Here is a 26423-nt window from a genome sequence, read left to right as displayed (position 1 = left end):
AAAATTTGGAAAAAATTTTAAAGGAATTTTCTAAAATTGGAACTGAAGATTTTAAAAGCGCCAGTTCATGAATGTCAAAATTGATGTGTGTGGGTGACAAAGATGATGTACGAATCAGACAAATACCTGTTAGCCAGTTGGGAAGACATGTGTGTTTTTAAATTTTAAACTGGGTGCAGTGTAACAGCTACGTGAGTGTATACACCCGATGATGGCCGTTTGCGGCCGAAACATGTAGTGTAGAAGCAAGCAAAACGAAAGACCTACAATAAATTGTTGCACTTAGGATGGAATTTATATGATATATCATCTAATGTATGTATTAAATCTGGGTTCTCTGCTATAGAAGTGTTCAGTGCCCAGCAGCCACTGAGGTTGAAAAGAGCCAGATCATGTGGAAAAAGAAGAAAACTGGGGTTACCTGTCAGGCTTACATGATGGTGGAAGAATCCAAAGCTTATGCCTGAGTGGTGTGAAAGAAAATAAACCCTTTGCACATGCAAGTGCCTGCTGTCTGTCTCTCTCTCTCACACACACACACACACACACACACAGAGGATGTTAAATTTAGAAAGGAATGTGCTACTTCTAACCGCATGGTAGTAATTTACCATGTGATCACAGAAGGAAGAACACAAACATCTACTTGAACAGAATGCCATTACTGTTGCCACAGCAACTTATTTATTGCGCCACTGCCTAGTAATAGCCGCATCTATTCATTCCACTATTCCAACTTTCAGCTGTCACATCACAATACTTTATATGAACTGCTAGAATTGAACCCCTTATGCTTTCAAGCACGTCTCACTGCAGGTAAAGAAGTTTTGTGACACACAGTGAAGTTCTGACACACTCCTGACAGTACTCTTAGAGCACGCCACACCCCCCCCCCCTTCTGTACTGTGTAGCAGCACTTGTTGAATGGTGTGAGGATTCCCATCATGTATTCTCCATGTATTTACATGAACACTAGGGTAAGGCTTCATAGGGAACAAACACCATTTTGTGGATCCATAACTCTAGCATACACATCTTGCAGCAAATGGCTGCAGAAGTACACCCATTGCTTTTCATTAGTCCTACAGCTGTGAATGCAAAACTCCATCTTATCACTTTGTGAGTACTACCTCTAACTCTTTCAAAACATCTTACAGTTTGTATTCAGTCAGCACATGTCGCTTACATTGTTTCTTTACGTTATCCACCACTTTCTGAGAAGTGGCAATACACAGAGACTTTTTCTCAGCCTCCAAGGGCACCACTTTCTTTAAGTTTACCTTTTTAAGGATCCCACTGAAAAAAATTGCTGTTGAACTGTATACCTCACTGCAAGAGTAATAAACTCGGATCTCAAAACAAAAATACCTGAGTAAGAAGACTTTCACATGCTACTGTACTGATCAAAACATGTAGGCTCTGAAGTTCTCACAGCAGTGGCTATGGTATGTAACGTCATGCAGTCCACTGAAAGTCAACCAACATTTAGGAGGAATAAGTCGCCTCCCCATCTTCAGGGTCAAAGAATAAGCCAAGAATTTGATTCATTTTTTGGTCCTGAAGATGGAGGTGACGTGTTCCTCTAAAACATCAGCTGAACTTCAATGGACTATGTTACATTATATTACAGAAGGTAAAACCCTTAAGATCAAAATATGTTTGCTAATTGTACAACAAGGCATCATCATATTTGGAAGTTGTGCAGTTATTACAGGAAACTTAACATTGTTGATATGCAAAATACATGAATACAGAGTGAGCAAATCATTCACACTATTCAAGAAGTGCCAGTACACAGTATACAGACATTCCATGAAAATCCAACACTCACTGAATCTTTGTGCATAGGACTGTGATGAAATCTGGCATACATATTGGTCCCATAACCAAACATCTTTGCACATATTTTTTTTTCCTTTCAAGTGGTTTTGAAATACAGAGTATTAAAAATCACCCCCCCTCCCAATGGGGGTAAAAGGGAAATATCTGCAAGGCTTTCCTTCAATAACTCCTTTGAAAATGGAGAAACAACAAAGAAAACACTGTAAAATTTAACGAAATTTTCTTTGTAACCATATATAAACAGATTCACAAGTTTTAAAACTTCAGAGTTATAAGTGGTCAGACGTTACAAACTGCAGAAAACTAGCCACTGCATTTGCTCACAACTCATTACAGGTATCAGCCTCTATAATCCCTCTCAAAATATGTGCAAAGAAAACCAATTCTGAGGCCACAGGAACTTTGGAAGCTGTAATAAGTTTTGTAAATAAGTTTTATGTATTTTTGGGTTTCATAAATGTTACTAATCAGTGGCCTCTTTATATAAAAAAAAATAAAGTAGTATTAATTAAGGTTCAAACTAGAACAGACATAACTTTCATGCAATCAGTGATGAATTTCTGTTTAGATGAAGCCAGTATCACAGATATGGGCAACCTTTGCAATGTTCCCACAGTGGTCACGCAGCAAGCTATCACTGCACGATCACCAGTGACTGTTTCCTTCCCACCAAAAAGCACTGCGTCCTGAAAGCACATGCATGTTCATACCAGAAGGAAAGTAGGAGACGAATAGCCGCGATTCTTCGCCCTGATCCTCGCGATGCTGCACTGGCCCCCCACCTAGCAAGTTGTCCAGTTCCACCATCTTGATTGCAGCAGTAGCAGATTCATCCTGGCAAAAATCAAGCCATGTCAGACACTACAATCATTGTTTTACGATATTAATATGAATATTCTTTGTCAAGAGAGATCTGCAGACATTTCAGGGGTGATTAATCATACAGGTTACTGCAGGATTACAACACAGAACACAAAGTCTCCAAGCTCAGATCATACAAAAAAGTAAGATACAGTGGAACCTCGCTTAACGAACATAATTCGTTCCAGAATCTTACTCGTAATGTGAAACACTCGTTAAGCGAAACAATTTTTCCCATATAAATTAATGTAAAATACAATAATGCATTCTATGCCGAAAAAAATACTCAAAAAATGTTATGTATAACGTTTATTCAAAGAAGATTATATATACACTGTTAAGGAGCGTGAATCATCTTCATCTTTTCTTCTATGCGGAATGAACCAACCTGGAATGCGAATTTGATTTGCAAAAAACAAAAAAAAAAAAAAAAATCGAAATAATTAGTTTATTATTTATGATACATATATAATTCTTTTTTACTAGAAAGCTGTATAGACATTCGTTTTTGCCAATGCTTCAAAATTTGGTGAAAATGCGACACAGCATTATCATTAAATAAATTTGTAGCGCGCATATTCACTGCCTTATTAGGGTAATGCTTCTCAATGTATGATGCAACAGTTTCCCATGCTTTCAGCATTTCTCTTATTGTGCCAGAAGATTGTTGCTTTGCTGGTACCTCCTCCTCCTCTTCTGACAAACTCTCCTCCACAACTTCTTGCTGTGAAACACAATGCAACTCCAAATCGTGCAAATCATTGATGTAGACCGATTGTATGTGCTTGCTAGATCAGTCATGCTCACACTCGTTCTCACTTTTCAATGATTTTATGTTTCATTTCTACAGTTATTTTTATTCTCTTATGGCTGTCTTTTTGCGGCTTTTTCTTCGGGGACATTTTTGCAAGGGTTATTAAACTTTGGACAAAAAAAATCACAAATAATATGTCTGAACACAAGTTTGGAAAAATGTGTGATCACAAGCGACACTAAGATGCTAGCAGAACGAGTGCTAAACACAGACTGATGTAGCAAGCGCACAATCTGGGACTTCCCCTCTCGTCACTCATTATGCGAAACGTCGCTCATTAAGTGAGTCATTTTTTTACAATTTGTTTTGCTCATTATGCGAATTGCTCGTTATGAGAGTGCTCGTTAAGCGAGGTTCCAGTGTACCTTAGATGCCAACAGTTTAAACACCTGCCTGTCACATGTTCAGTTTAGTGTACAGTACAATGACAGAGAAAACCTATGTTACTATGTTACTTTCCTATATCTGTATGTACATATATTGCAGTGATCTAATCCTGAGTCACCAAACAACTTATTTGAAACTGTGCCATAGAAGCAGTGTTTCATGACAGAAAAGGAAGGCTACATTCAATATATGTTATGATTATCATATATAAATATTCTGAGGGACTACAATGAATAGAAGCATGTGTCAGCTATCAGCTTTATTTGTTAAAGACACAAGTAGAATGTGGACAAATTTTCACACAGTTTTGCATTTTCATGTTACTTGCAGCAGACCAAAAATGAACAAGAAACAGATAAACTCTGTCTGCAGATGCATAACTCCTTGAGACCTTCTTCAAGTAAGATACTTCAGTCAGGATTACTATTTGGGGGGGGGGGTTCTATCCCATCGTCTGGTATTATAAAGAATATGAGGTTATGGAAACTGGATCTGTTTCCGTTCTCAGGTGAGGGGGTGGGAGGCACTGGGTCCATTAGAAAGAGCTAACCTCAATCGCTGGACAACTGATGTCAGTATAACTACAGCTATATACACACACCTTGAGATCAGGGTTTGTGAATGGGAGATAACAGTAAGATGTATGATAAAAATTGTGCATAATGAATCATCATAATTATCACATCACTACCTTTTATAATCTGCCAACATATTTTTTCGCTTTGCAATGCTACTTAAATGTCAAAATAATAAAACTGCCTTGAAAAGGTCAAGTCACACTTTCATTGTGCCAAGGAATCAGATGCACAACAGAGCAATGGTTAAAATCTGAGAGAATTCTGCATAGGACTGTGAAAAAATGCATCACTGACATACAATTCAGGAAGAGACACCTTGAAACTTCCAGCAGCATGTCCTCATGAATGCATGGTGTACATATGAACTTGTGTGAAGAATACAAGCACTGACTTCCTAATATTTAAAGCCACTTTCAGGATCACGGAACTTCTCGATTAATTCCACTTCCTTGCCTCCCCTGCCCACACACACACACACACACACACGTGCACGCGCATGCACGCACTCCCCCCCCCCTCTTACTGCTTCCATTCTCACAATGTTATCTCGATACCTGCTGGATTTCATTTCATTTTGTTCTACTTGAAAAGCCCCCAGTTCTGCAAAGATATTCAAGAACTTCTCAGTATTTTATGGAACCCAAAGGTTCATTACCATGTTCATAAGAGCTCTCCACTGGTCCCTATCCTGAGCCAGATCAATCCATCCCATACCACCCCATCCTATCTCTCTAAGATCCATTTTAATATTATCCACCCATCTTCCTAGTTTTCTCTTTCCTTCTGGCTTTCCCATCAATATCCTGTATGTGTTCCTCCTCTCCCCAATTCATGCTGCATGCCCTACTAATTTCATCTTCCTTGACTTGATTATTCTAAACATATTTGGTGAAGAGTACAAGTTACGAAGTTCCTCACTGTGCATTTTTCTCCAACCTCCTGTCACTTATTAAAGGCAATCACAATAAGAATTAGAACAATAATAAATGACTTTCTGCTTCTGCAGCAAGTGGCAAGATGGTGGGGAAGTATATGTAAGCAGAGGACCAACTTTACCTTCAACATCCATGTTCATTCTTTTCCTGACTTGGGGTCTAGAGGTGAGGGAGGGTGCTTCATAAGGCCTGAATGTTGGAATTTAATTGTTCGGATAGAGGATTTCCTCCTGAATCCTAAATAAAACCAAACAGACTGTGATTGTGCTGTAGTTCAGGAAATTAGTCACTAGCTTCCCATTGTGGAAGGCTGCGCCATAGCTCAAGCGGTTAGTCGCTGGCTTCCCACCGCAGCGGCCCAGGTTAAAACCCGGGTCTGGTCAAGTGGGATCTGTGGTGGACAAAGTAGCGCTGGGGTAGGTTTTCTCCAAGTATGTCAGTTTCCCCTGCCAATCTTCATTCCACCAAATTCTCCATCATCATAATCAACCAGGGCAGGTACAATAGGCCAACCAGTGGCCGCTGTGCGAAGTGGACCCAACTGGACTCCAGCCCCACTATGCGAATTCCCATTGTGGTGGCCTGGGTTTAGTCCCTCGTCAGTACATGTGGGGTATGCAGTTCACAAAGCGGCATTGGGGCAGGCTCTCTCCGACTAACTCAGTTTCTCCTGCCAATTCTCATTCCATCAACCACTCAACCTTCATTAATCGTTCTGTTATTGATGCTAAATAGTTCTGATAATTAGTGTCATTAAATAACCAATTCAGAAACCAGCTTGAACAGCTGTGTCTGTTGTCTGTACTCACATTTGAAGTCTCGTTCCCATGCCAGGTGTGAATGTCCCAGCTGCGTTTGTTGTTCTTCGTCTGCAACATGTAATGAACATGCATCATGAATAGACATATCCTTCTGCAGGGTTAACAGTTTCTGGCACTATATCTCAACATGGCAGAATCCTTCCTCAGAAATTCATAGTCACTCAGCAGTTCAAGTAATTCCTGGCTATTAAAGAACCTGTAGGAGCACTGCTACATTCACAGAAACTTGACTCTGGCCCCTATCCCAAGCCACTGGAACCCAACGAGCACCATAACGTCCTTCTCTGTGCTTGGGAGTCATCTCTTCAGCATTTCCAACTATAACTACATCACTACACAAGAACAAAGCAGACACAAAGAGGGCACAAGATCTCTAAAGCTTAATTATGCCTACCAACTGCAAAGAGAATATGAATGAGAGAACATGGGCAATATGATGCTAGTTTGTTGCAAGACTCATATAAATATAACTGCACAGAGCAGAGACAGATCTCCTGACTACTTCTGCATGCTCCAACTGATGGTGGTCATCTCGCAGTCTGAACATGATTGGGAATAAAAGCAAGTTTTTTTTAAATGTTTGTGTTATAGTTAATCTCAACCCTTGAATAATACAACAGAAACCCGATGCAATCATATAAAAAACAATAAATTACTATTATCTGATATTCTTAACTGCCTTCCCTGAAACATTACCTTTGGGCAACATACTGCCTCATGTTATGGCTCATTGACGTTTATTTTCTTTACCTCCAACATGTATACACTTCATCTTTCTTTTGCATTTGTTGTGTTTCTGTAAATGGAGTTACCTCTGTTGAGTTGGGACATTACTGCTGTAGCTGAACAATGCCGCCAGCGGGTATAGGGTGAGAACTTTCAGGGGTACCAAATGTAACAACGCTGTACATGTCAGGAATCTGTACTTACATTGAGAACAAGATAGGAATCTCCCACATAGAACTGGCCATGTTTGGCTGAAGGAACTGCTACAGGATTAAATCTCTGAAACAGAGTAATGTGTATATACTATTGAAAAGTGTCCTTAAATACAGGACCAGGTAAGAGTTTACACTGCTCCAAGACTTTTAATGTACAAAATGTGAAAAATACAGGGCTTTAATATAAAAGCACATTGGGAATTATTTCTAATACTGAGAAAACTGGCGGCTGTTTAAAATCTGACTCAGCTAAACTTTCTCAAAACTACAAACATACGTCATGGAGGCCAGTTTCACATACAATGTATAATTATAGAACAGTCAATAAACAAGTGAAGATAAAAACAACTAAGTTCATTTCCTTTATAATTCCATGCACAATTTACAACAGCGTTTCAAAGTCTGAGGCTTTCGCAACAATCAGATATTCAGTGCAAATATAAAACATTTCTCTGATGGCTCAGCTCAAGAACTTCAGCAATATGAAATATTTCAAGTTCCATCTGTGCAGGGGTGCCAAACTATAATTTTCTTTTTCTTTCCCCACATTCTGCAAACCAAATTTTATTACCCTTCTAAATTTCGGCTTTGTGCACCTCATTAAATTATTTTCTGCACTGTTTATGAGTGTAAGTCCAAAATGCTCAAGTCGGTACAGCAATGAGCTATGGGCTGGAGGCCTGGGTTCGATTCCTGGCAGTGCAAGATTTTCTCTTCTCCGTGGTGTCCAGACTGACCCTGGGGCCCACCCAGTCTCATATCCAATGGGTACTGGGGTCTCCTTCCCTGAGGGTAAAGCATCAGAGGTGTGAAGCTGAGCATTCACCTGCATCTACTGAGGAGATCAAACCTCCAATCACCCCATATGTCCTATTGGCAGAGTGCTTAACTGCCTCATAACTAAGCAGTAGGCTAGAGCACAGGGAAATGGGGCTGGAGACCTACAGAGGCTCTATTGTTGCAGGTCCCAAATCTCATGTCCATTTCATGTTGCTTGGACTGCTCAGAAGATTCTGTCAGAGATCCTGCATAACATTTCATAAGCTGCTGATATTTTGTGGTGAGGGGTTATTAACCCTTCGCACAGCCCAAAATCTGGGGATTTGGAGCAGCATGCCTTGTTAGCTCTCCAACAACATATCTGGTGCTGACCTCTATACCTGGAGACTGTCTCCATGTGATATCCAGTACCATTACCTATAATCATTGCCTTTATTCATGCAGGAAATTCATTTTTCTTTAACAAATGACTTGCAAACTTATGTATTGTCTACAACCTAATGAGAAGAACACACATGTTAAACACATGGCCTGAATACAGTAAAGCTTATTTTAGTGACACCATAGGTAAAGTCTGAGTATTATCATTAGTTAAATTCTGAATTTACAACGCTACCTCTGTTAATTTCCTCTATGAATACTGGGTGTTTCATCTGCAGTAAACATACACCGAGATCAACTTTGAATGCAGTGTGCCCCAGACTGGAACCCAACCTTTGTGCAGTCAGAGGTTTCCAATTTTTGTCTGGGGCCTCCAAATTTGGTCATGTTCATCTTCCTGGCCCCCACTCACCTGGAGAAGGGTGCCGAACCAATTTCTGAGTTTGGGGCACTGATAGGGCAGGATAGGAAGATCATGAGAAAAATCGTCTGCACTGAGGGGCCTAGAACTTGATGTAGGCTCTAAACCGTTTGGGGGGGGGGAGCTGATCTTTACATTTCTGAAGTTTTATCTGCTCACAGATTCAATTTATGAGCAGAGCGATCCACACGTAGGTCTGACTGGTAGTGGAACTAACAACCCACTGAATGAAAGCCCTGGTTCTCACCTCAAGGACATCCAGTGGACATACCATACATGTCTCACCAGCTATGCTTGGACACTGGTGTCATGACTGTATCTTACCAGTTCTGTTCCATATACAGACACATGGAACTTTGCCCTGGGTCATGAACTTCTCCTGGAGATAAGAGTTCCTACATCATGAACAGATTTCATTCTTAAGTCTTAACTAAATTAATGAGTAAACCAAGGAGGTCCATGCAACCCATTAGAGCAGAGTGATGACTATATGTACCATCTATCTGAACACTCAAATACTTCATACGATGTACAGGGATGGAGGTAAAACTCCATGCATTCTTATTCTCATCAACAAACACTACTCAGCTTCCATCTGCGGTAATCTTGCAGGAAAGAATCTGTGCCAGCCAGATACAATCTGGGTAGGGGTGTTCAGCATCACTTCGCACAGCAACTACCACACCGTTAACTGCCTGCACCAGTGCAACATGGACACACTTTCATTTGCATGGCCTCTTGACCTCAGTATGAATAAAGTGATGTGCCATTTCACAAACGGATATCTCAGTTGGTACAGCAACTAGTTCACAGACTGGCAGACTGAAGAATCAGATTTGTATCTAATGTGGCAGCAATAGATTTCTTTATCTTCTCCCCAGCACCCAGATGGGTTCTGGGGCCTGCCCAGCCTTTTGTTCAATGGAAACTGGAGGGTTCACTTCCCAGGGATAAAGTGGACAGAGCATAATCTCAGCTCTCGTCTTCATGTAGTGTTGACGCTAAGAATTCATGAAGCCATACCTCCATTCCCTCATATGCCTTCATAATTTGGTAATTAATTAAGAATTAGGATGACAGTTCATATCTTTACTGATAAAGCATTGTGTACGTCACCCCAGAAGCTAGTGAACACATTTCAATAATCTGTACACTACATAAAATACACGTCTCAGCAGTAGAAATTCCAGCACAAAGGGAAGATGAAAATATGTAAATTTTAATATTTTCATGTCACTTCCAAATTATAAAACAGTCCCTCCCTAAACATTTATTTATTCCAAAATACTGTATTAAAATATTTAATGATATGCAAGGAAAATATAATGTCTGCATATATTGTTCTACTTGTTTGTCAGTGCCTATTTTATAATACTTACTTGCATATTTTAAGTGCTCACTTCCATTGAGAGAGTTAATTTTTAACAGTAGTAAATAAACATGAAATATGTGGATCAATACAAATTTGCCTCTTCACAACAAAAACGAAATTTGCCTCTTCAACGCCATGGGTATAAACTTCACACTGCCTTCCTAGAAATACACTGTATTTATAAGGTGCTATGTGTACAGCAAAACCAGACACTTTGAGAAAATTCAGTTTCACTTCACCTGCCATAAATCTCAGCCACCTGTGATTTAACCTGTGACTGCAAATGCAAGCAAGAGCCAGGCAGCCTGAACCACAGGTCCCTATCCATCTATGGCTCTACAGACCTTGTGCACCTTGGCCACTTTTTCAGTTTCTTAATCTATACACAGTCAGTAGGACTCCTTGGATGGGGGATCAGCCCACCACAAGGCCACTATCTACAACACAAACACAGAATAAATGAACGCAGACCTCCATGCCTTGAGTGGGATTCAAATGCACGAACCCAGTGCTCAAGAGGGCGAAGACAGTTCATGCCTTAGACTGTGCATCCACCACGATCAGCACCATTGCTTCCTGTCACCACATAAATTCAACCCAGTTCAAACTGCATGACCTAGTCCTCAAAGATCCATGATGACAAACAACATACAAATAAGATCATCCGAGAATAAATCAAGAGCCATGTGGGACATAGTCAAGGCTGAATTAGGTAATCAAAGGAAAACAGCTAAGAATATTGAAATAAACGTAAATGGAGTACACATACAGGATCCAAAAACTACAGCCAATCTTTTCAATGAATACTATACTAATGTAGCCAAAGAGATGATAAGCAAAAATCTAATAGTAAAAACCAATGAAATAGATATTAATATAGTAAAATATAATAGCAATAGCATGTTCCTAACCCCCACTACAAACGAGGAAGTGATAGAAGTAATTAAAGGAATGGGAAATAAAAAATCAGTAGGAATAGATGATATCCCTGATTATGTTATAAAAAAATGTTATCCTAAAATAACTCCTGCCTTAACATACATTATTAATCTGTCATTCTCGACAGGACAATTTCCTGAACAACTAAAAATGGCAAAAGTTAAACCCTTATATAAGAGAGGACCTGAAACAGAAGTAGGAAACTATAGACCAGTGTCATTACTCTCTGGCTTCTCAAAAATAATAGAAAAAATCATAAAGAAAAGACTACTATCATTTCTGAATAAATACGGCATAATTAGCACTAAACAGCATGGTTTCTGGAAAGGGAGATCAACAAATACTGCATTGCAGATTTCATAGAAAAGGTTTACAAATCATTGGATGAAAGAGAAATAAGTATAGGGATATTTCTGGATTTATCAAAGGCTTTTGACTTGGTTGATCATGATATATTACTGAGGAAAATGTCAAGAATGGGAATAAGAGGGGTTGCATTGAAATGGTTTCAATCATATCTAGAAAATAGAGAACAAAGAGTTGAGATAGCATATAGATGTATAGAAACTAATGATTTAACTAGTTGTCTATCGCAAAAAAGACACATAAAATATGGAGTTCCACAGGGTTCTGTGCTTGGACCAGTTTTGTTTTTGATCTATATCAATGATTTAGAAACCAGCATTAAAGAAGGAAGACCAACGCTTTTTGCTGATGATACTAGCATATTTTTAGCAGCAAAAAATGCTAGTGATGCTCAAAGAAAAATAAATAAAACAATAAATACACTCACAGACTGGTTTGAAAGGAACAAGTTAATTATTAATAAAGAAAAAACAGTAGCAATATCATTTCATCAACCCCAAAAAATACAAACTGAATACCCTCTAATAAAGCTTAATGATACAGTCATTAGTTATATAGATTATACAAAGTTCCTAGGAGTTTGGATGGATAAAAATCTAAAGTGGCGTACACATACTCAACAGCTAGCAAATAAACTTTGTAAAATATGTTTTGCCCTAAGAATAATCAGTAGAGTAGCTGGGCCAGAGACTGTTCGTACTTTATATTATGCGTATTTTCAATCTATGTTAATATACGGATTGATATTCTGGGGTAATTCAGGAGAAGCAAAAGTGATCTTTAAGCTACAAAAAAGAGCTATTAGAATCATGATACAAATCCCGAAAACTGTTAGTTGCAAACAATATTTTAAACTGTTACATATATTACCCTTACCATGCCTATATATATATGAAGTGTTGGTTTACATAAAGGCAAATTTAAGTGCTTACTCAATCAATTCCGAAATACACTCATACAATACAAGGAGAAAGGATAACCTATATACAGTACCATGTAATACGAGTTTATGCAAAAACAACTTTAGTAATATAGGATGTCGAATGTTTAATCAGTTACCACAATATATTAAAGAGATACCAGTACTACACAAATTCAAAAAGACTCTGAAAACATTCTTGCTGGATCATTGTTTTTATAGGGTAGAAGACTTTTTCGTGGTTGGGGATAAATCAAATCATAATTACTAGTTATCATATACTTAATGAATAAATGACTTACATCTTTACAATAACATATATGTGGGAATACCTTCTGCTCTGTTTTGTTTTTTACTCTTGCAGAGAACAGGATAGCAGGAGGTATTGGCTGGAACTACCCGGATAACGACAGATGACCATACTCTCCAACATCAATTTATAGGCCGCGCCAGAGCTTAAGTGATTAGTCGCTGGCTTCCCACCACTGTGATTTGAACAAGTGGGATTTGTGATAACAAACTGGCGCTGGGGCAGGTTTCCTCCGAGTACTTCGGTTTCCCCTGCCAAATAGGTTAAATAGGCTAAATAGCCGAAACATGTTGTTAATCTATTCTCAAATTTGATGTGTTGTGACTGATAAATATAGTGCTCATCATTTAATTATTATATTAGTATAAAATTATATTGTTCTTCTTATTATTCTATTATTGTATCATTGTATTGTCTTATTGTATCGTTGTATTGGATTATAGAGTGTTTTGACTTGTCCTATGTCATGTATAATGATCCATGGATGTGAAGTGAATAAATAAATAAATAGACAGAATCATCCATCTCACTCAGAAGTCACTCATCTGGCCTGCCTCTTCTCTTAAGGTTTCCAAACCAAAAGTTATATATGCATTCTGCTTTCACACATGCGTACAAAACATCCTGATTCAGTGCCCCAAACTTCATAACTGGCACAGAGAAACAAGAATTCATCTAGAATACAGCCATGACAAATATCTCTTTTCTTGTTCGCAAAACTGTCTACTAACTAACACAAACTTCTTACAGTGCAAGGTACATAACTCACTTCTATTCTCCAGATGAGGAGTCCCGGTTGAGTGCCAGCATCCACAAAAGCAGGATCCTGCACAACAGGGCGCTGTGTTGCTGCAGCCACAGGCTGCGGAACTGCAGAGTGAGAGTGATGGAGGCACAAGAACAGTGACACAACAGCTACAAGCACACCCATGTGTCGAGTGGTGACCATCACTATAACTGTGGACATGCAAATATTACAGTTAACTGTATGGTGCAGAGCTGTTCTTGAGAAGCTGATAGTAATTCACCTACTGAAGAAACTCATCTCTTAACAAACCTGAAGATTCATTACCATGTTCAAAACATGTAGCCATTGGAATGAACAGTGACATGCATTCTCTGAACTGAATCTGCCTTTTAATTTTTGGATATCATCATTTCGATCTGTTACTGGTGTTACCAAATATTTGTAGTCTGTCAGATTTTCGAAGGATCTATTATCAGTTTTTATGGTAAGGTTAGGTCTTGCACTCTGGTGAAAATACATCAATAAACAAATTAACATCATTAATAAAAGACCAGACGCTGATGTGCCCCATTCAATTTCTGTTCTTCCATATTCTTCTTTGGTGATACAGCATGTCCTTCTGTAACATGTCCCTGATATGCTACGTAGCCGAATAGCTTCCCAAAAACGTTACACTCTGCATGGTCTCCTCCTCAAACTAGACGCAATGCACCTCTGACCCCTCTGACACACAGGCTGCAGAATGTCTGGTACGGGCGGGCACTCAGGAAAAGATGACGCGAGTGAAATGAGAAAAACGGAACTGGAAAGCGTGGACCCCATAATGTGGTACACAATATTACTAATTAAACGTCATTAAAATGGGATTAATGGCGTCCATATTACCAGACGTTTCCCATACAGAATTTCAACATAATCTGTGGATACGTGTGGAAATCCATTTATAGCCTTACGGAGACCATGCTTGTTCTGGATCAATATGGCTAAAAATCGAAACTGCCAAATAGCATTTAGGTAGTCTCTGGTATAGACTTTTAATAAAATCTGCCCTTCACCTTAGGCACTAATCCTAGATCATATAGAGACGGACGGACGCACCTACACGTTAGGCGTTCTCTTTTACTTTGTAAAAATATAAAATGCTCCTCAGAGGGTTGGTCAGTGGCCGAGCATTGTTCTATAGTTCAATTTAAAATTGAAACATTATCCGGGCATTTGGCTGGAGAGCCTAGACATAAAGACTGGTACCCAAAATCACATTTAGGTCAGTATCACTACAACGCATTAAACCATTAGCTCAGCTACTGTTAGCTATTACATCAACGCTATGAACTGCCGCAGTCCTGGTCCTGGTGTTACACCAACTCCGTAATCTACATATCTACGTCCTCTGACACACGAAAAACTACTAGCCCCCTAGAAGGAGCTTTCGTACCTATGCGTTTGTAACAGCTCGCGTTGCATGAAGTTCCACGAGAAAAAGATTATCTAATTATTTCATTACTAGGAAAATAACCCCAGAAAACAGCAGCATCAAACAATTGGTAACATCAAGCCTGGATCAACAGCACACTAAATTAAGGCCTAGCTATGAAATATACCAGTCATGTAAAGATCATTACCTCAGAAACACGACAGTACTAGACAAACAGCAGCTCGAATGACTCTGGGCGTTAAACAGGACATGACAGCAACTTATAGAACTCGTATAAGTTGCGCAAAGCGAACAGGGCAGCCGCAAACACGGGTCAGTGGTATACCCTTGAGGGGCCGTGGAAAGGATGTACAGTGCAAGCTGATTTTAATCCACTAAGCTCAGTTCTATAAATCGACGCAGAGACGTTGCACGTGCTTCGTCATATACGGTCGATCTTGATGATCTTGATTATGTCAGGTTGGAAATGAAGTCGATTGTTGCTCGGTAGACCATTACCGGCTGCTGAATGCGGAACAACAATCAAAACTGATCGGTAAAGCCCGTTTCGACACAATAAACGTTTCCAATTTCGGCCCCTAGACTCCGTGGGCGAGGGTTCAGCACGCCGCAAGTCCGCTGCCTACACAAGACAAAACAGACACATGCCTCGAGTGGGATTTGAACCCAGCAACCCAGTGTCTGAGCGGGTCAAGACACTTCTTGCCTTAGACCGCGCGGCCACTAAAACTACCAACCATAACATTTTATTTAAGCGGGTGGGCTGCACACAGTACTGAAATGTAAAGAAAGTCGCTACAATGGTTTTGCAAAAAATCGATATATTGTATTTTGGGGGCCATCTAAAGGGCCCTTATTTTGGAGCTAGAATGTTGATATTCAACGGACGTTGGCTTATTACGGATTATAATTCTTAAACACCAAATATTAATAAAATCCATGCAACTTTTCCGACGCTAGCGAGACGCTCTTCCCGTTCCAAACAGAGTTGCGATCTCGGCAGCGACATTTTCAGGATCACGGTACGCTCTCATATATTCTACATGTATGAGAAAACAATAAGAGAACCCACCTCGTAGAAAATACACTGCATCTCCATTACAAAGACCAACCCATTAATACTGCTTAAGGAGAAATACTCGTAATTGCCATGTTAGGTGGATCGTTTGTCACCATGGCATGGAGGAGACAACCTCCAGATATTGAGGGTAGCTGCCGACAATTGTAGTCTTCCAGATTGGGGGTTGGGGTGGGGCTAGCGAAACTATAATTTTGCCTGTGGTTCTGTATGGGTGTGAGACTTGGTCTCGGACATTAAGGGAGGAACATAGACTGAGGGTGTTTTGAGAACCGAGTTCTGAGAATATTTTGACAGAAGAGAGATGACGTGATGGGAGGTAGGAGAAAACTTCATAATAAGAAGCTTCAGAACTTGCACTTTTCGCCAAATATAATTAGAATGGGGGGGGGGGGGGATGAAATTGGCAGGGCATGTAGCTCGCATGTGGGAGAAGGGTAATGCATACAGGGTTTTGGTTGGAAATCCAGAAGGAAAGAGACCACCAGGAAGGCCTAGACGTATGTGGGAGGATAATACAAAGATGGATCTTAGAAACAGGATAAGGTGGTATGGATTGGATTGATTTGGCTCAGGACAGGTGATGAACTTTCGGCTTTCACAAAATGTTCGGAAATTCTTAAGTAGCTGAGCGACTGACAGCTTCTCAAGGAGAGCTCAACTGTATGAGGTTAGTTACATCTTTAAGAAAATATCTGTTTATTGTGAGATACAGATTAATACACTGTGTGGGAAAAATGCGAGTTTTAAAGGTGGTACGTATAGTAACCATGGTATGTCCTACAGAGTTAATAAAGCACTTACAGCTCCATGTATGAAAGGCCAAAGGAAATGAGCACAAGGATATATGAGCAGCATGTGACGTAAGAAAAATTAACAACAGCAAACTGAATCAATTAACTTTTGTCAGAAATTTCGAATAACGCAATCAGTCTATTTCGAAATAAAAAGAATGAAATTCAGATCTAATGTAAAAAGGCGATACTGATATATTTTATACAAAATATTAACTTGCGTATCAGTGCTGAGAGTTACGTAAGTAGTGTGAAAGGCCGCGTCATAGCTCAAGCGGTTAGTCGCTGACTTTCCATCGCGGCGGCCCGAGTTCGATCCCGGGTCTGGTCAAATGGGATTTGTGGTGGACAAAGTGGCGCTGGGGCAGATTTTCTCAGAGTACTTCGGTTTCCCCTGCCAATCTTCATTCCACCAATTGCTCCACAATCACCCTCACTTATCATCTGGGGCTGGTACAATAGGCCAGAAGTGGCCGCAGTACAAGGGACTTAGTCCCAACCCACTAGAAAAAAAAAATAGTGTGAAATCGTTCCAACATTTCAGCAGGCGTAATCCAAAAACCGTTATGCACCCCTGGGTCCGTACAATATAAATAAACTTTCTAAAATGACGTTGAATTAATTCTGAGTATGTGCTTTCACTCGTCGCTTCGAATTTGGTGCATTGGATTTTGAAGGATAGCACCGAGTCTTAGTTAGGTCAACAGCAATATATATGAAGTTCTTTAATCTGAAACTGCCTGTAAATAACACGAAGAATTTGCTGTTTATGTAGGCGACCCCGACACCTTCTTAAATCGCGAGATGCAGGAATACGACAATAATAGGCAGAAAAGTAGATAATTTTGATCACCAGCGAACAAAGTTCATAACAAATCCCGTTACAACTGTACACATTCTCTATACTTAGTTGTGTACAATCCAAGCGTTTACGGCGCTTGGAAGTTGCAAGAGGCAGGGATTAATACGAGTGACATGCACTATCATATCGATAAGTTTGTCCTCGACCCAAAGACCGGAGTTATGTTAATCAGTGGTTATGTTTCAATATTCTTTGAATTACGTCTTGATGGAGTATCATGCGAGATAACTTTCAAATAAAATTATACACTTGGTAATACCAGCTCAGACAAAGATATGTTACAAAATACGAATACATGCAGCAGTGTCGAGTTTAAAGATGGCGCCTTAATTAGACGGTCTACTGTCAACCAAAGCCTTCTATTAATTCGACTTATTTCATTGCGCGTTCACAGAGTTGGTGAGCGCGAAGTTCGAGTATTTCTCTTCTGTGATTTGCTTAACCTAACTTTATTCTCATAGATCTTGTAAAAATACGAGTCCATTTAAACAGCAAGACCGACAAACAATATGACAGAACCAGAAATTATATCTGATAATAATTCTGAATATGTTTTGCGTGGTGAAAGTGACTTCTTGGTAAGCATGGATTACGAGTGTTACAAGGAAAAACAGTAGTTTCAATCTGACGTGATAGTACATGCATGCAGTTAACGTTTAATAGGTTATCTAACATCTAATTTAAAGATATCATAAAAATCCTTTATTCATATCATTTATTTCCGTTTAGGATCTTCAATTAATGGAACCATTCAAATGACTGCACTATAGTAGTCAGCATAAAATTATTTCCCTAACACTGACTAGAAACAAAGAGTTACAAATTGAAACTTAGCCCAATTATATTAGCACTACTATAATTTGTTATCAGAAATTGTGAAATAAGTGTAATTACATATTTTTACAGGATGACATAATTACTACTTTAAGTTCTGTCAGCAGTAGTCTTCATGGTCTGTTTGCTGACTTTGCTACGTCTCCAGCTTTCGTCTGCCTCGATTCAGACTTAACACGCCTACAACGGGAAACAGAATCTCTTTGTAAAAACACAGAGTTTTTAATCAGTTCTCAGCTTCATGGTGCACACCAAGGTGATCTTATGAAGTCTCAATTATTTAGCAGTGCAGATAAAATGGATATAGATGATGAGTTACATTACTGTGGAGTAGCTGACAGTGGTGCTTAAAACTATATTTTCCAAATTTCTTGATCTAGGGATCTCTCACCTAGACCATTTCATGCTTAACTGTAAAAACTGTAGAGCAGACAAAATTGGCACCATGCAGGTGACTTAGTTCCATGCTTTAATTGTTTTTCTTCTATTAAACATTTTGACTGAGACCATTTATAAATTGTAAATTCCAGTGCAGTGATTTTGAAGCAAAAATTTGGCAGAGCTCTTCAGTATTAACTAATATTTCAATGTGGATATTTTGGATGTATGTATGGAACTTCATCACTGGATGTATATTTTGCTACTGAATTTATTCAATGTATGGAAAGAAAAACACCACATCTGGAATTAAACGTGTCTATCTATGAAAATAGCCACTGGCTGTACTTGAGAATCACTGTTGTAGGAGATGAGACTATTCTATTACTGGTAACAGATTTGATCAAACAAGTGTCTTTTCAGCTATGGCTGACTTACATGGTGAACTGGTGGCTCTAAGCTGCAAGTACGAAAATCTTCAGAATGGCTGGAAGAGCCAACAGGAAAACATGGGTCAGATGCAGGCTGAATTATTCACAGTGCGCAGTCTGGTGCAGCAGCAGAGTCAATTCTGCGCATCCCTGGGAGCAGTTATGGGAAATCTCATTTGGAAGGCTTCTAGGCTTCCTCCCGTTATTGACATGCTTCTGTCTGGGGTATAAACAAATTCCTATGATTCATATTTTAGCAATACATCTTTGTTGATACAGTTCTGAGATTGGTGGGGAGTACTGATTTTGGGGCACTTGGCGGTCGTGGGGCAAGACTCTAGACTCTCATTCTGAGGTTTCCAAGTTTGGTCCCTGGTCAGGTGTGTTTGTTACCTTTCCTGCTTATATACTGAGACCTTCGGCTCTACCAAAATAGAATTTTTGGAATGTGAAGCATGCCAGTCCCCCTGATGAAGACTTGATGTTCTCTTGACAGTAGAGGGAACCCTGAATGAAGATACAATGTCAGTTCCTCTACTAGTAACACTGAGAGTTCAAGGTGAAAAGTAGTAATCTTAGGTCACATGTTTTTATAATAAATAGTACATTCATCATCATTGGCAGCAAGAACAGCTTCTTTTTTTAGCCATGCTTTCTTCAGAAGATTCTGCCAGATTTGTCTTCTGTTAGACCATCCAGTTTTCACTCTTTTTGAATTTTGCACAAATATTTTTTTACAGAGCAAGGTTGTCAGCTTTGCATCCAACCCCCAACCTAGAGGACCATGTCTCTGCATTTATGTTACTAAGCTATAAATTTGTATCATTTGATTCTGCATCACCTCGAGTTTCATTCTTGTCTCCAAACACATGACACTGCCATTATTTCGTCACAATTATCTAATGTGTGTTTAATTCACCATGTTCATCACACCTTGCATCCCAGATAATAATAATAATAATAATAATAACAGCACAAGTATAAACAGAAAATCTGTTCATTTTTTAGAAGGAAAAACTGAAAATTTGTGTTGCTCTTCTTACATGCATGGGTTTGTTTCATCTCCATGAAAAGCATCGAGATTGTGACAAAAATAAGTAGACTTTCACACTAACCATAGTAATAAAACATTCTGAGTCACACATCCATGAGCTGAAGGGCCCAGAGATAATAAATATAGGTAACCTCTATGATAAAGTTTCAAAGTTGCAATGCTGATTTTCCTGCAGCAGACGCACAAAGATATGCATTTACTTACTTACACTGAATGGGCCACACCACGGCTCTAGCGGTTAGTTGCTGGCTTCCCACTGCGGTGGCCCAGGTTCGATCCCGGGTCTAGTCAAGTGGGATTTGTGGTGGACAAAGTGGCGCTGGGGTAGGTTTTCTCTGAGTACTTCTGTTTCCCCTGCCAATCTTCATTCCACCAATTGCTCCACAATCACCCTCACCTATCATCTGGGGCTGGTACAATAGGCCAGAAGTGGCCGCAGTACAAGGGACTTAGTCCCACCCCACTAGCAATAAAAAAAAAAAAAAATACTTATACTAATACATACGGAGGCCACAGCTGTTAAATTATGTCTAAGTACTGCAGGAGAGTTTCTGGACACAACTCATATCCTCATTCCAAAACTTTATTTCATTACATGCCTATGTTTTACTTACCTAAAGTTTCAGTCACCATACAATGCATTATACTGGCAAGGGAAGCAACCACATCACAGACAAAGAATGGTTACTCCTACTTCTCATCCAAACAGAACTCTTCTGTAAGTGCTATATGGATGTGCTTATATCAGAACCCCTTCTCGGTAAGGATGTTGGCTTTACAGTCTAGTCTTTGAAGAGCTCTTCCACATTAATTTTACTGTATAATTTAACCTTATCCTAGTTAATCCGTATTTCTTTAATAACATTTTATCAACTATACATGTTATGCAGTATAAATTGAGACTACCATCATGCTGATAATTAATAATGAGGTGGAAGAAGTGAATGTGGCTTTATGTCTGAAGTAGGAAAAACATAGACATAACAACAACCAATTTCTCAGGCAAAGCCTTAACTGTGGAAGTCTTGTATATGAAGGAGAGTTCCTGTCTTAGTCATTACCATCACTGCTGACACACATATTTAGAACATATTTTACCCAGTGACCTTCCTTTTTCTGTCCTGTTCAGTAATTATCTGAAGGTCAACTAGTTCCAGCAACAGATTATCTCAATGCAAGTAATACTTCTGACTTCACCTTGACATCTGAAACTTCACAATGTACCGTGTGGCTTCACATAATCACTCCTTACTTTACATGTCTTTCCAGGTCCTACAAACATTACACATGGTATTCATAATCTTTCACTACATTCTATTACATCTTACAATTTATGTAGGATTTGAGGTTCTCACAGCAGTGATTATTATGAGTACTATCTTCTGGGACATAACACCGTGTAGTCCAAATATTATGCTTTTGGACATTATTCATCATCGTCTTTATCTAAAAACTGTCCTGTTCAGTTCAGAAATAGGGAATAGCTCCATCAATTGGGCCCAGCTAAGTAGGTTTTACCTGAAGACAGAGACAGAATCCAGTCTCTGAAACGTTGTTTTGAAAAATAAACAGGACAGTTTTCAGATAAAGGCAAGACAATGGCTCATGTTCATTTTTGCTTGATAATATAATATAAATTTTTACTAATGTACAATTGTCACAAACTTTTAGATCTTATTTGCTGTGTAGTCCTTTGAAAGTCAACTGACATTTTGGAAGAACATATTGTCTCTATCTTCAGGGTCAAAAATCTCTCTTCTTACAACTTCTTTTTTGCATTATCTATTCTGACAGAATATTTCATACATTCCATAGAACTGGAAGAATTTAAACAATTAAATGTATCTATTTCCACCAGGCCTTTGTGAATTCCAAATTTTAGGGGCAACAGTACCCCACAGTGCAGGTCCATGCAGTGCTGAATATGGCACAACAATCATGTAAGTATGACAGAGAGGTCAAAGTTCGAGTTCTACTAGGGTCAAGAATTTTCTCTTCTCCATGTCATGCAAACCAGTTCTGGGGCTCACCCAGCCTCCTATCCAATGGGTACCAGGATTTCTTTCCCTGCGGGTAGAGTGGCCAGGATGTGAAGCTGACCACCCACCTACAACTAGTGCTGAGGTCAAGAAAATGAGGGTCTATACATCCACTCCATGGTGCACTGTTTAATTAGTTAAGCATAGGGACAACTTTACCTTTACCGCCATTATATTTGAGCTGAAATATAAAATGTGACATTTCTCTTGATTACAGCAGAGCCCCCTTTTAATGTTCAATTTCAGTAATTCAAAGCCAATAAGCTCTGTGTCAAATTCCTTCTGTTCATGATTTTTCTCAGTTTGGTGTTTCAATCCACTCATTCCCCACCAAACAAATTTTAAACAGCAGCCTGACCGCATCCCCTTTCCTACACATTTCCAGAAATATCTGTATTTCATTTCAAGATTAGTGTACAAAGAACATCACAGTGTTCATCTCTTGTGGCAATGAAATTCAGTGACACAATCTGGATGATTTTGGGTGCCCCACTTCTCATTCTCCAGGCAAAAAGAGACATGGTATGTCAGTGTTATTTAACATATGAGAGAAGTTAGACTATCTTTATGCAAGTTTCCAGATTTTCACAGCAGTGAATGTTGTTCAGACTGTGGTCTTTTGGGTTGTGAGACTTCAATCCTGAAGATGGAGGTAGCATGTTACTCTAAAACGTTGGTATCTACATACAAGTCTACACGGTGTCACAGTCCGGAAGATGTTTATACTGATCTTACATCCATGGTCATCGTCTCACTGGGGCTGCTGAGTGTTGAGAGTAGCTCAGTTTATAACTAATATGTCTTACAGAATAAAGTTGCAGACTTCTTGGCTATTGTTCACGGATCACTGATATCGTTTATGGAGACGTATGACTCCTCGATGCCAAGTCAGTATGCCAATGAGAGCCAGTTCATCCTGTCCATGTGTGGCATTGTAACCAACATTGCAGCTACATCGGCTGGCAGACAGTTCCTGGTTACAAACTCGAATGGCAGGGAGCTCCTCGAACAGTTCAACCGAATCCTTCCTGTCATCCCAGTGCCTTCAGGAAATTGTCTGAAAAGGTACGCACTTCTTGCTAGCATCATCTGGAATCAGAAAATCACAGATACAATCACAATTCAGAAAGCAATAAGGCAGACTGAAGCGAACCTTGATCCTTCTTGTATCTTGTGCAGGCTTCTGTTAATGGCGCTGTACAACACCAGCATCAACCATGATGGGCTCAAGTTCCTGCAGCAACAAGCAGATCTGCTGTCAGCACTAGCCCATGACTTGCAGACAGACACCACCTATGAAATGAAACTCATGCAACTTCGACTGCTACAGTCACTCACCTGTGACATCCCCAATGGCACAGTTCTCCAAGACATACTGAAATATGTATGTGAACTCTGCATGTGTTAACTAATGTAGTTCTTCAACGGAATATTTCTACAGGCCTCATTAAACAAAATTCACTGTCTTGACCTTATATCTTTAATTTCATGATTTACTTAATAATGCTGTAAGTAGTCAAGACTATACAATGCTGAATGACAGGATGCCCAACGAATATTACATTCATATGGGAAACTTTAATTTTAAATCTTTTGTTTATATATATAAATTCTAAAATTTCCTTTCAATATGGTACACCCCCTGAAGATGGTCTTGTGTGACTGAAACATGTCAGGGGTTTAACAACATGTATGTAATCAGTAGAAGGAAATAAACTCCCTTCTGTTATTTTGCAGGTACCACTGGATATGATACAAGCAACGACCAAGTGTTCACAACCTGAGATGAAAAATGTGGTCCAAGAGATACTGAACAACATAAAGAAAGCCCAACATGTATATGAAACAAAGTGCTGTCATTCTGACTTGTGGCAGGCCAGGACAAAATGTTCCAGAGGATGTGGAGGAGACTCTTCTTTTGGAGGCACTGGAATGAACAGCAAAGCTGCAAGCTGCCAGGAGTCTTCAAATGCTCGCTTTGGACCGGGATGTAGTAACATAAGTTACATGAAACACCCTGCATAGCAAATTACTGGTCATGTCATGTGCCATACAATCCCACTGATACAACTGTGTAGAAAGTTACTTCGCTTAATAAATATGATGAAACCTGAACACTTTATTAATTACAGTTACTGATAAATTTCTGGATGGTTGCTATCTGGTGGCAAGCAGATTCTTAATCCTGTATTTGAACATCTTGTTGCATTACTATATCTAGAACTGTTCATTGTACTACACAGTCTGTCAACTATGCAACAAATTGTTCCTTCTTTGTTACACTTTCACTTTTGACACACGTTTCGGCCCTAAATGGCCATCTTCAGGTGTCTTACTATGCTAAAACTGCTACACTGCACTAATATTGTCCATTCATCGCATATGTGACTGCACGCTTTCATAATTTAAAACGTCATACTCATACTCATAGTTATTTGGTATGCGCTAAAATACCACACGCTGTAGTTCACTTAATTTAAATCAATAAAATCTATTAAAATTTCCTTTACATTTTGTAAAATTCTTATTACACCTCACAATGGGCGTTGTCCACTTGTTTTGATCTGTATCTGTGAGGTGTAATAAGAATTTTACAAAATTTAAAGGAAATTTTAATAAAAAATTTTAATATAAATTTTAATGCATTTTATTGATTTAAATTAAGTGAACTACAGCATGTGTTTTTTAGCACATACCAAATGACTATGAATATGACGTTTTACATTATGAAAGCGTGCAGTCGCATATGTGACGAATGGACAATATTAGTGCAGTGCAGCAGTTTTAGCATAGTAAGACACCTAACGGTGGCCATTTAGGGCCGAAACATGTTGTGTCAAAAGTGAAAGTGTAACAAAGAAGGAACAGTTTGTTGCATTGATGATGGACTGCGGAGTATAAGAAACAGTATTAGAAGCAGCTTCTTGCCGGTTTCTGGCTTCATTTCTGAAGATGGAGGCAGCACATTCCTCTGAGGCAACAGTGGACTTCTGCCACACCATGTGGCATTACACCCTGGATTAATGTTCATAATCACTGTGAGAACTTTGAAACCAGTTTCTCTGTTTTTCACTGGCCTGTGCAGATATCACGACCATCTCCTGCCCCCCCACTTGAGATCCCCAACTTTCAGCCTATTATTTTACAATATGGAAGAATACATGACTAACTTTTAGATTAAACTGTCAGGACTTATTTAAAGAGTTCAACATGTGCACAGTCACTGTTCAGACTCTCCATATTATTCAGGTCTAGACTTGCATCTCAGTCTCTTGGTGATACTGTGAGCCTCTGCATAACAGAAAGATCTCTTTCTTTTGCTTCACTCACAGCCTCAGGGAACGCAGATGCTGCACAGTGTTCAAGTGTATTGGCATGAGAATGTTAATCAGGCATGAGATATATGGATAAATACCGTCTTAAGTGCAACAAATTTTATTGTAGTTTTTACCTCTTTTCCTGNGTAACAGCTACGTGAGTGATACACACCTGATGATGGCCATTTAGGGCCGAAACATGTAGTGTGGAGGAGGAAAAGAAGTAAAAACTACAATAAAATTTGTTGCACTTAAGACGGTATTTATCCATATATATTGTGTGTGTAACAGGATGCTGAAATATAATATTGCAGGCATGAGATGTTGGTGCTTAAGCCAGAAAGAAATAAAGTGTGAACCAGTCTTGTAGGATGTATAATGCTTAGTGTGTAGCTATGTCCACTTCCTACCTGAGACTGAAACACAATGATCTGTAACTGTTTGCTTCCACGTTTGGCGTCACTTATAACCGCCCCCTTTTTTGCCCTTCCACCTGTAGCTCCGTCTGAATAGTAGTGCAGGGAGTGGGAGTCGATGACAATCGGCCCTTTGCTCTGATGACCACTTTGACGCTGCCCTACCTGGTGTTACCGCTGCTGAAGTTGCTAGGTCGTGGCTGGTTTCGGCTTGACCCGGCTCCACCGCTTCTTCCTTCCATTGAGATTATTGGGGGTTTGAATTTCAGGATGGGACCTGATGGTATGGGCGCCAGCAAACAGCTAGAGACTGTTTACGATTCATTGTAAAGGGGGGAAGGCGTGAGTAGGTGAAAGCTGGCAATGGGTT

General features: G+C 39.4%; 3 protein-coding genes across 7 annotated transcripts in view; 1 reads left to right on the top strand and 2 right to left on the bottom strand.

Moving 5' to 3' along the window:
* The window catches only part of LOC111870732 (gelsolin-like), a 30187-nt gene extending 15042 nt beyond the window's left edge, over nt 1-15145 (bottom strand). The window contains exons 1-5 of the mRNA XM_023863240.1: nt 15038-15145; nt 13437-13624; nt 7169-7243; nt 6227-6286; nt 2553-2676 (exon numbers count right to left, since the gene is read on the bottom strand). Of these exons, the coding sequence (XP_023719008.1) occupies nt 2553-2676; nt 6227-6286; nt 7169-7243; nt 13437-13616 (439 nt within the window). The 5' untranslated portion in view covers nt 13617-13624; nt 15038-15145. The remainder of the gene's footprint in view (nt 1-2552; nt 2677-6226; nt 6287-7168; nt 7244-13436; nt 13625-15037) is intronic.
* Nucleotides 15146-17964: 2819 nt separating this feature from the next.
* Nucleotides 17965-24435, top strand: LOC111870730 (heat shock factor 2-binding protein). Its single transcript, XM_023863236.2, has 6 exons — nt 17965-18162; nt 18491-18674; nt 19220-19452; nt 23129-23385; nt 23500-23704; nt 24058-24435. Exons 1-6 carry the CDS (start codon nt 18094-18096, stop codon nt 24343-24345), a joined length of 1236 nt encoding a protein of 411 aa, XP_023719004.1. The 5' UTR covers nt 17965-18093; the 3' UTR covers nt 24346-24435.
* Nucleotides 23322-26423, bottom strand: part of LOC111870728 (NF-kappa-B-repressing factor) — a 33969-nt gene continuing 30867 nt past the window's right edge. For all 5 annotated transcript variants that reach the window (XM_023863235.2, XM_023863232.2, XM_023863233.2 and 2 more), the window contains exon 9: nt 23322-23409. In XM_023863235.2, the coding sequence (XP_023719003.1) occupies nt 23409 (1 nt within the window). In that variant the 3' untranslated portion in view covers nt 23322-23408. The remainder of the gene's footprint in view (nt 23410-26423) is intronic.

The sequence above is a fragment of the Cryptotermes secundus genome, unplaced genomic scaffold, assembly GCF_002891405.2.
Source record: "Cryptotermes secundus unplaced genomic scaffold, Csec_1.0 scaffold204, whole genome shotgun sequence".
Lineage (NCBI taxonomy): Eukaryota > Metazoa > Arthropoda > Insecta > Blattodea > Kalotermitidae > Cryptotermes > Cryptotermes secundus.
The sequence above is the reverse complement of the archived record's forward strand: the minus strand, read 5'-3'. Positions and strand labels throughout refer to the sequence as shown.

Coding starts and splice junctions, on each gene's coding strand:
- LOC111870730 (XM_023863236.2), top strand. CDS start 18,094: ATGACAGAACCAGAAATTATATCTGATAATAATTCTGAATATGTTTTG. Junction 18,675..19,219: donor GCTTCATGGTGCACACCAAG/GTGATCTTATGA, acceptor GTGTCTTTTCAG/CTATGGCTGACTTACATGGT. Junction 19,453..23,128: donor TTGACATGCTTCTGTCTGGG/GTATAAACAAAT, acceptor TATGTCTTACAG/AATAAAGTTGCAGACTTCTT.